This window comes from Miscanthus floridulus, chromosome 8 (assembly GCF_019320115.1).
Source record: "Miscanthus floridulus cultivar M001 chromosome 8, ASM1932011v1, whole genome shotgun sequence".
Taxonomy (NCBI): domain Eukaryota; kingdom Viridiplantae; phylum Streptophyta; class Magnoliopsida; order Poales; family Poaceae; genus Miscanthus; species Miscanthus floridulus.
This window is the reverse complement of record NC_089587.1, coordinates 4,034,647-4,044,904: the sequence shown is the minus strand read 5'-3', so window position 1 is coordinate 4,044,904 and position 10,258 is coordinate 4,034,647. Positions and strand designations below refer to the sequence as shown.

The window sequence follows — 10,258 nt, the reverse complement described above, 5'->3', positions numbered from 1 at the left end:
TACCTGTCACATCGAATATTTGCGGCTCGTGCATGGAGCATTAAATATAGACGAAAAGAAAAACTAATTGCACAGTTTGGTGGAAAATTGCGAGACGAACGTTTTAAGCCTAATTAGTCCATGTTTGAACACTATTTGCCAAATAAAAACAAACGTGCTATAGTAGCCCAAAATCTAAATTTCCCCGACTAAACAAGGGCCGAAGATAGTGGGCTCCGGAAAACAGCCCAACCAAGTTGGTGAAGGGAATCCGATCCGTCAGGTAGGAGTTAGCCCACCACCGAATATATTCTTCATCCACTATGGCCCATCACTGTCAAGTCCAGTGTTGACTCAACGAGCTCTCCGTTTGGTCGCCACACGGAGGGGCCAGTCTTTGTGCATCCTCTGTGCCTCTCATATCTGTGGTCCACCCTACCATCTTCACTCAAAATCCACGTTTCTCCCACACGAAGAGCGTGAGAGTCTTGCCTATGATATAAACTTCCCTATTCTCAATATTCACGATGTCTTATATCGTGTCTTATGTACTCTCTCTGGTTTAAATTATAAGACGGGTTAGCTTTTCTAAATACATTATTTTTACTATATATATTCAGACATAGTGTATATCTAAGTACATGATAGAAACTATGTATACAGAAAAGCCAAAACATCTTATAATTTAGAACCAAACAAGTACGACATAAGACATAAAAGAGGTACATTTGCTAATACCCAGGATAGTATTTACCTTTCTTTCACATAATTTTGCGATGGGATGAGATACCTAGATACATGTTCAGTACCGATAGGTCATCGTTGAAACAAACATGTCCTCAATACATCCGGATATACCAGAGCTAATTTAGTTAATTTTAATTACCTAACAATTAGCTCTTGTATCAAAACAGACCTCAAATTACAGCATACTGTATAATACACGAAGCACACAAAACGACAAGCAGGACCACATGGCGGCGAAACACAGACCATCCATCCATCTCGTTCTTCACATTGCCATCATATCCCTTTTCCCCCTCCATTCCAAACTCTTGCCAAGCCACCACTAGGGATGAAAACGGATCGGATACGGACGGATATCACCGATATTACATTTGTTTTCATATTTCTGTTCGGATTCGGATTCGAATACGGATAGTGTCAACTATGTCGGATATGATACGATTGGATATCGACATCATAAATATGCGATTTGAGTATTCGGATACGGATACGGTATCGGATGTTGGATATCCGGACTCGGATACGGACAGATCTCAACCCCTCTAAACGGATTCGGTTTCGAATACGGTCGAAAAATATCCGTACCGTTTTCATCCCTAGCCACCACCAACCAGCCTTCCACCAACTTCACCGCATCAAGGCCCCTCGCGTCTCCCGAAATTCCAAACGGGCCCCTCTCCCGCGCCTCCGCGAGGACCTTGTTAACAACTGGGGTCGCATCCAGGGTGCATTCTGCAAAAGCGTTCTCCCGGTCCCGGCTCGTTCTCGACCTCTCGTCTCGCTCTCGCCCGCCCGCCTGACCGCGCGGAACCCTAGCCTAGCCTCGCCCCGACCGCGGAATCCCCCGGCCGCCGCGACCGCGACGATGGACTGCGCCGTAGGCGGAGACCCCGTGGAGGACTTCCTCCTCGGCGGCGCCGGCGACGACGGGGATCTCGCCATCTTCTGCGACGGAGGGTACGGCGATGCCAACCGGAACAGCCCTTTCTCGTTGTGTATATGTAGATTGCGTTTCGGTTTATGGCGCGGTGCATGGATTTTATACTCCCGAGGTCGTTGTCGCGGCCGATTGCTATTTTTTTTCTTTGGTTAAAAAATTGTGGGCGGTGGTAGACAAATTACTTGATTTGGCTGATGTATAACTTCTAAAAACTATGTGCTATTTGAAACAGCATGCGCATATTATCTTTTGTTTTTTTTTTTCGAAAGGAAAGGAGGAAGGCTTATGCATCTGGCAGTTTTCAGTCTGCAATTCTGTTACCTAATCTACGTTCTCGGTTTATGGAGTTAGGGAAATTTCACTTTTCCTTGTTCCCGAGTAGATTGGGTTTGATATGTGCATCTGAGGTTCAGAGCTTTGTAGCACTAGTTGGTTCATAGGTGGGAACTGATATCTGTGAATGGTGATATGCAACATTACTGGTTAACGAACACTTGTTATATATGACTACTGCTGCTGTTATCATGTACAAGTATCTCCAAGCAATTGAAGTTTGTGTGCTAGCTGGAATAGCCTTTTTCGCAGCTCATCATGCGTTATATAACATATTGTAGTGATTTGCATTATCATGGTCCTAGACGTTACCCTTGCTTCTTATACAACAACAACAACAAAGCCTTTAAGTCCCAAACAAGTTGGGGTAGGCTAGAGTTGAAACCCAGCAGAAGCAATTAAGGTTCAGGCACGTGAATAGCTGTTTTCCAAGCACTCCTATCTAAGGCTAAGTCTTTGGGTATATTCCATCCTTTCAAGTCTCCTTTTATTGCCTCTACCCAAGTCAACTTCGGTCTTCCTCTACCTCTCTTCACGTTACTATCCTGGCTTAGGATTCCACTACGCACCTGTGCCTCTGGAGGTATGTTTGACTGAAATACAAGCAGCACGATGGTTTATCAGATTCTTGAGCTGCTACTCTGCACGTGCATTTCCTCTCTGTGTATTTCCTGTTGATGGATTTGGTACTTACTTTGCAATTGTAGCAGACATGGGATTGAGGGTGTCAATGGAGATGCTTGTGGATTTGAGCAAGCTAATTTGGGGAAAAGGTATTGTTTCTTGTCTTTACTCTTCATTCTGATTGTGAGGTATGTGCACGTAGCTGAACTCTGTCAGTCTGTCAAGTTCCTATCCATTGTGTGTCTATTTGGGCATCTTGTCCTTCCTTTTCATGGGTTTCAAGCCCCAAACAGGAAACCTTAGACTTTAAAGGTTCTAAAATGCCAACAAGATGTAAAACATTAGTGTGCAATCAGATAATAGTGACTGTATAGCGTATTGCTATGAGTTATCTTCCATCAAATTTCAATTCCCATGTGATCCGTTGTGTTTCATTTCTTATGCTTGCCAATGGAATCACGCCTATGAACATAGAATTTGACTTGTACATGGCATTTCCTTATGTTCTGCTCTATAATATAAAATACTTTGGTCTGTGCAGGGGTAGAGATGAACCATCTTCATCTGGTCCAAAATCCAAAGCTTGTCGTGAAAAAATGAGGAGGGACAAGCTGAATGACAGGTAATGCAAATATATACTATATTTCTCAAACCATTGCTCAAGAAAGGAATGGTGAATGCACTTACTTGCACATATCTTAGTTCTCATCAGTTATTTTGAATTGCAGGTTCCTGGAATTAAGTTCAGTTATGAATCCTGGTAAACAAGCAAAGTTGGATAAAGCAAACATCTTGAGTGATGCAGCCCGTATGGTGGCACAACTTAGAGGTGAGGCAGAAAAGCTTAAAGAATCAAATGAGAAGCTGCGGGAGAATATCAAGGACTTGAAGGTATCTTCCTCATACAGCCTATCCTTAGAAATTTTTCTACTGGATTTCAGAATCTTTGATGCCCTCCACATGCTTCTCAATGTCTTCGGTTTTGTTGTTTCTTGGAAATGCATGGTATTTTTGGTCTTCTGCTTCTGCACCATGGTCCAAACAGGCAAACCTAGATCTACTAAATTCACAATCATGCCCTATGTGTCTGCAGCGATTGCTTGGTCCAATTTGGTTTCTAGACTAGGTTTGCCATTTTTAAATATGCAAGTTTAGAGATGGCAGTGTAACCTCCCACGCATCTATAAGAAGCCTACTATCTGATCAAATGTATGTTTTAATTAAGGAAATGCTCTATTATTGTTTCAGGAGGAGAAAAATGAGCTCCGTGAAGAGAAAGTGAGACTGAAGGTAGAAAAGGATAGGCTGGAACAGCAAGTCAAAGCTATGAGTGTAGCTCCTACAGGATATGTTCCCCATCTCCCTCATCCAGCTTCATACCATCCCGCTGCTTTTACTCCATTTGTGCCGCCACAGCAAGCTCCAGCCAACAAAAGTGCTCCGATCCCTGCACCATTCCCTGGGATGGCAATGTGGCAGTGGTTGCCTCCAACCATCGTGGACACAACTCAAGATCCAAAGCTCTGGCCGCCAAATGCTTAGGGGAAGCTACCTTGGAATGCTCACTCATCGTGCCATTTCATGCATTGGGCGGCAATTCAGAGTGTCAGTTAGGTCCCTGGAGAGGAATCAAGTTCGCAACTCGCGTCATGTTTATGCTGTAACAGTTGTTTCCAGCAGTCGTTATCAACTTACTTTGTTCTATTGAAGGGTGGTGCCTGTAATTAATATATGGATCTTAACCCTCTAGTTGGCAAATATCCTTTGCTGCCTTGTGCCCCTTGTCCCATTTGTGAGCGTGACCTGTGGAGGCCGATCCTGTTCTTGGTGTCCAATATTTCGCCTTAGCTGAGCATATGCATAGCAGGAAATGAATTTGATGAACTAAATCTTTTAAATCATCTCTATACCGCCAGCATTTGCACTTGCGGTGTTCCATGAATTTTGTCGGCAGTACTAGAAACCAAGTCCGTCAACCAATGAAAATATGAGCACACCAAGAAAAAAAGCTTCGTAGAGGGAAAAAGGACCCAGGGTAGGTATCTCTTAAAATTCTGTCTTGAGTATATCATTGATCTGTAATAATCAAATAATAGGGGAGATTTGTTTCTACAACTCTTTTACATCGTCAATTTGCACACCAAAAAAAAAAGAGCAAAGATTGGTATTTGTTAACAAATTCTGTCTTCCTTACCCTGTGCTTTCCCCTGCAAATTCAGGATCAAAATGATATAACATGGGTGCTCTAATTAAAGGCTGGAACAAACCACCTCTAAACCCTTAACTAAAAAGTGGTATGGTTTGGATCTGTGCGATATCCTATTCTGTCTCCTGTTGTCCATAATGACACTGAACTGTTTCTCCGGCGATGAGCTTCTCCAGGGCATCTGGCGGAAGGCCAATCATCTCTAGCGTCTTCTCCCAGATCAGCTGTGAGGTTTCAAGATTGTGCGCTTCTTCAGATGCATTCATCGGATTACAGTCATAGTTAATGCAAGCACAAACTGGCCAGTCTTCCGACTTCAGCATCTCGCAGTATTCTGGAACTTGGGGATCAGATGCTGCGAATAATGCACTCCTACAACCTGAATGGGATCCAAAACAGAATGTTTGTGTATATCAGAAGATGTGCAAGCTGTTGACTGACAGGAAGCGACAGCAGAAGTTCAGTAACTTCACCTTCTTGAGCATCAAATATGAAGTAGGGAATCAAATGATATGCAGCTACAACAATCTTAGGAAGGTCTCTTGCCTGCATCATGTAACAAGTGTTGAGCTAACATTTATATATAGTGAATAAAGACAAAGAAGAATAGGTTGCTAAATTGTGGCCATCAGGATGAGTGATAAATATACTTTGTTAGGGAGTGGTAGAACTTATGATACATGTGAATTAATCATCCAACAATATATGCGCCTTTTAATTTGAGTTTTCTTTTCTGTCATTGCGTTTAACTAATCATATGCGATGACTATCCAAACCTCTATGTTTCTCAAAATGTGAATGATAGGCAGGCATACATGTTATGTATAATGATCCACCTCCTGAAACAGCACAAATGATCGGGCCACAAATGAAATGGAAATGGAACTCACAACATTCGTGTCGACAATTCCAGGAGAAGCGCAAACTACACTGATCCCAGCTTCTGCAGGAATTTTCTTATGAAGCATGCTACTGAATTTTACCTGAGAGTGCAACAAGAAGAATTCAGATGTACTAGATTAAAGGCACACACTTCTATTCTGATGGACAGAAAAATAAGCAGTTCAAAGGTACAAAAAGGGAACTAGCATTTTAAAGGGAGCAACTTTTGTCAGCAGTCTTTAACAAAAAGTTACCTGTGCCAACTTGCTATTTGAATATCCCAACCAACTTTTATATTTATGTTTTCTCAAGTTCATATCTTCAGCATCAACAAAACCTATAGTGTGCATCTGCAATTGGAAACACACACAGGTCAGATAATGCTAATGTAGCAACAAAAGAATTGTAGAGTTGCAACTTCATTGATTCTAAATTGAAATTATAATTCAAAATATTTGCATTCATGGTAGAAAACTGTGCCTGCAATACCACTGATGGTGAGACAAGAAAACTCACAATTGAATTAACGTTAACAATTCTGCTGGGAGAACCTCGGAGAAGGGAAGGTATAAGCAGCATCGCCAGTAATGCAGGTGCAAGATGGTTAACTTGCATGTGTTCTTCATGTCCATCCTTTGAAAAACGCTGGGGTTCTACAAAGAATGGAAAAGGTTGGTATCTCTGCTACAATTTAAAATACATGCTTAATTGAAACCTGAGATTTAGTATGTCAAAATCCAAGCGATTGTGTTAATAAATAATCTTGCAGACCTCCTATAGCGAAGATGCCAGCATTGTTGATCAACACGTGCAGGGGTGCCATACGAGCATTCCAAGCATCAGCAAATTTTACGACCGAGTCGAGGGAGAGCAGGTCAAGTTCCATCACCTTAAAGAGTAAGGTGTAAATAATGTAAAATAGCAGACAACTAAACCAAATTTATGATTCTGAAGTTATGGCTTGTAAGTTGTAAGTTATATATCTTTACCAATCATGATATGCATCTCTGGTGACTGATTATAAAGGTGGCAAGTGTGGCGAACATACGCATAGGTAATATATGTAGTTAAGTACATAAATATTGCTTAATATATTAGGAAGACATTTTAAACGGATAGCAGAAGCTCAAACTAATGTTTAATTGCATCAGATTGGAAAAGAACAGTAATATGTCTGCAGACAACAATCAGGTCATGCCATACAAAATTTAATCAAGTTACACAGCCTCATTCATCATCCAGGGTCGCACAGCAAGTATGTTCAAAATTACCTCAGCATTCAGTGGTCTTCCTGTTTCTGAATTTTCATTCTGCCACTTCTGAATCAACTCTTGTGCCACCTTGGGTCTCCTAACAGCCATCACAACATGTGCCCCAGCGAGGGCGAGTTGCCTGTTTTGTACATTAAGGTAAAAAGGATCCAGTTAGTACCACACCAGTTCCAGTTTGGGAACAAGATGCTTGCAGATTTATAGTTTTGTACCATGCTTTGTGCAAGCATGAACTCCAATAAAATATCCCCACAGGTTGAAGAAAAATTGAAGACAACAAGAAGACCTTTTATTTTACAGTGATAATAACACAAAGACTTAGTCATTTAGGTGCTCCGATATAAAATGGAGTAAATAGAGAGATTTTGTAGAGCAGTTTGACATGTTTTATTTTTTAATGATGGGATTCACAAAAACAAGATTTCGGATCAGCAGGTGTACTACATGGGGATGAAGATTTGAGTGTCCAGCAGTCAGCACTCAGCAGTTAGTTGGTGAAGCATTTGCTTTATCATAAAAGATTAAGTGATTAACAACACCAAATACTTATACCATACTAGTATACATAATTGGTTAAGTAGTTGTTCCATATACATGAACAAGATTAAGTAATAAAAATTGTTCAGGTTTACTATGTTTCACCTTTTGCTCTCTCTCTCTCTCTCTCTCTCTCTCTCTCTCTCTCTCTCTCTCCCTCGCTCCCTCCCTCCCTCCCTCGCTCCCTCGCTCTCCCTCGCTCCCTCGCTCTCTCTCTCGCTCTCTCCCTCCCTCCCTCCCTCGCTCCCTCTCTCTCTCTCTCTCTCTCTCTCTCTCTCTCTCTCTCTCTGTTTATAGTACAAATTACAAGGAGAGAAACTGAAAACTCGGTTAAGCAAACGACACAGATAAGTCAGCAACACTAATCACAGTACCCAGACACTAAACCGATCTGCTCTGGAATAAATTATCATCAATCGTTCGAATCCAAGTACATGAAAAAGCTGCAGCTAACTATCGTGGAGCAGGCGAATCGCAACGGCCGGCTAAAAGATCCATCCATGACATCTTGTGATGTGGGGCAGAAGAAAACAAGGGGACGAAGGAGGGGCGAAAGCAGGCACCTTGCGATCTCGAGCCCGATGCCGCTGGTGGCGCCGGTGACGACGATGGAGACGCCGTCGAGCGGGGGCAGCTCGAGCGGGTTGGCAAGGTGGCTGGCGGCGATGCGCTGGAAGAGGAACTCCCCCACGACGGCTATCCAGCCGCGGCCCCACTCCAGCCACCCCAGCGCGTCCCGTTTCTCCCTCCACGGCTCCGCCCCCTCGCCGCCGGCGCCGCCAGACGAAGAAGTGCCGGCCTTGCCGCTGCCATCGGCGGAATCGAATCTTTGAGAGGAGGCGACGACGCCCTCGTCCCCGTCCCCGTCCTCCGATGGCACGCGGCGGTGGCGCAGTTCGCCGGCCATGTGGGAGTGGGAGGGACTAGGGAGGAGGGAATCGAATCTTTGAGAGGCGAGGCGTGGCTGGCGTCGACGGTGGACTGGACGGCAGGGCAGGAGCAGGAGGCAGGACTGGTGGTTACTGCTCAGTGCAGCAGCCAGCGTGGGGGTTTGGGTCGAGATGGCGATCTGCGCTGCGTGCGGATGCGACAGGGCTCTCCAGCTGAGTCTTTGTGTCGGACCTTCGTCGTGTCGTCCATGGAGGATTCATAAATAAATAAATTATTTTATAGTCTCACACCGTTTGTCTCCTCCGTGATGAATCTGCTTGATTACGGATGGTTTATATCGGTAACGAATGAATTCATTTTATATTACCAAAAAAGGCCATGACATTTGGTTCAACGGTTAGCAAGGACGGAGCAGCTGTGCGTGCACCAGTCTTATCGGCGTCCGTGCTCCTGCTGCCTGATAGCGATATGATATGATGTGTTCCAGGCTTTCGAGGGCCAGTTTGGATGACAAAATTTTTGGCAAAACGTTACGGTAGCATTTTCGTTGTTATTTGATAATTAGTGTCCAATCATAGTGTAATTAGGCTTAAAAGATTCGTCTCGTGGATTTCGTCTAAACTGTGTAATTAGTTTTATTTTTTATTTATATTTAATGCTTCATACATGCGTCCAAAGATTCGATGTGACGGGAAAACTTGAAAAATTTAGCATTTTGGGGTGTAACTAAACAGGGCCCAATTATATATGCATGTCATAATATGTTCCAAGCCTCCAACTAATAACGATCTAAAGCATGTAATGTCCTGTGAGACTGTGGTGACCGTATTAAAGATGTCAATGAGGCGGAGAAGAAATTTTCATGTCCCCTCCTCGCGAATGTAACCCATCCCATCCATCCCGATCGAGAAGTTAATCAATCCCCCGCAAGGATTCCCCGTCCCTGTAAATCTACATGGCCATCAACTCATCATCATCAAACCAAAAGATATTAAATTATCAATAAATCTTCATATGTCTAGCACACTAGCTATTTATATATGAAAATAATAGATTGGTGTAAATATATCATTCAGATATTATATAGACAATAATATACCAATAACACCAGATTGCGTATAGTAGCTACAACTACAAAGAGTGAAAACGCTTCGCTGGACGGATACACATGAACGGGGACAGATGATAGTCCCTGCGAAACCCAACGAAAGTTGTTTTCTTCCCATTTCAATCTCCGTCAAGACACAAGTTGCTACTTTTTGCTAAGGAAGAAGGACTAGAACCCGACGTTTATTATTCTGATATAGGGAAACAAAAGGAAACAAAAGGCGAAAACGGCAAAAAAAAAAAAAAAAATTGGCTTCGCCCGGGTTCGAACCGGAGACCTTCAGTGTGTTAGACTGACGTGATAACCAACTACACCACGAAACCTTTTGCTTGGCATGCTATGCAAATATATTTAATTTATTTTTAGTAAGAACCCCTGCCAAACTTTAGATACCCTCGTTGCTACTGCGCTGTGGCATACATCGTACGGCATTCCACGAAGACCATCGGATTATTCGCCATCCTAAAAATTGTATGAACCGACGGTCCTAAAAATTGTTTCCGCAGCCATGACCTAATGGATATAACCTACGTATACACAGGGTCCATTTTAGAGGTTATACGTAGGTTGATCTATTATATTTATACCGTAATGTAATGTTATGGCACCCCTGACCTAATGGATAGTATGTGTTAGTCTAAATATTTTTTGTGCTATCGTGACCACGAATACTAGTAACACTTCTAGAAAACATATAGATTAAAAAGTACCATGATAGCACATTAAGGTTCTTAGCAATG

At 42.8% G+C, this 10,258-nt stretch overlaps 2 protein-coding genes and 1 non-coding gene across 3 annotated transcripts; 1 reads left to right on the top strand and 2 right to left on the bottom strand.

The window, feature by feature from the left end:
- The first annotated feature begins 1,430 nt into the window (after positions 1-1,430).
- On the top strand, positions 1,431-4,396 carry LOC136475539 (transcription factor ILR3-like). The gene is made up of 5 exons (XM_066473030.1): positions 1,431-1,683; positions 2,710-2,772; positions 3,165-3,245; positions 3,352-3,514; positions 3,872-4,396. The coding sequence occupies exons 1-5, from the start codon at positions 1,592-1,594 to the stop codon at positions 4,163-4,165; spliced, it is 693 nt and encodes a 230-aa protein (XP_066329127.1). The 5' UTR covers positions 1,431-1,591; the 3' UTR covers positions 4,166-4,396.
- Positions 4,397-4,665: 269 nt separating this feature from the next.
- LOC136475538 (dehydrogenase/reductase SDR family member FEY-like) lies at positions 4,666-8,627 on the bottom strand. Its single transcript, XM_066473029.1, has 8 exons — positions 8,083-8,627; positions 6,983-7,103; positions 6,483-6,600; positions 6,228-6,364; positions 5,966-6,061; positions 5,720-5,812; positions 5,303-5,375; positions 4,666-5,208 (listed from the first exon to the last, which is right to left on the bottom strand). Exons 1-8 carry the CDS (start codon positions 8,424-8,426, stop codon positions 4,943-4,945), a joined length of 1,248 nt encoding a protein of 415 aa, XP_066329126.1. The 5' UTR covers positions 8,427-8,627; the 3' UTR covers positions 4,666-4,942.
- A 1,140-nt stretch (positions 8,628-9,767) lies between these two features.
- TRNAV-AAC (transfer RNA valine (anticodon AAC)) lies at positions 9,768-9,841 on the bottom strand. Its single transcript has one exon. It is a non-coding gene; the product is annotated as a tRNA-Val (tRNA).
- Between the last annotated feature and the right edge of the window lie 417 nt (positions 9,842-10,258).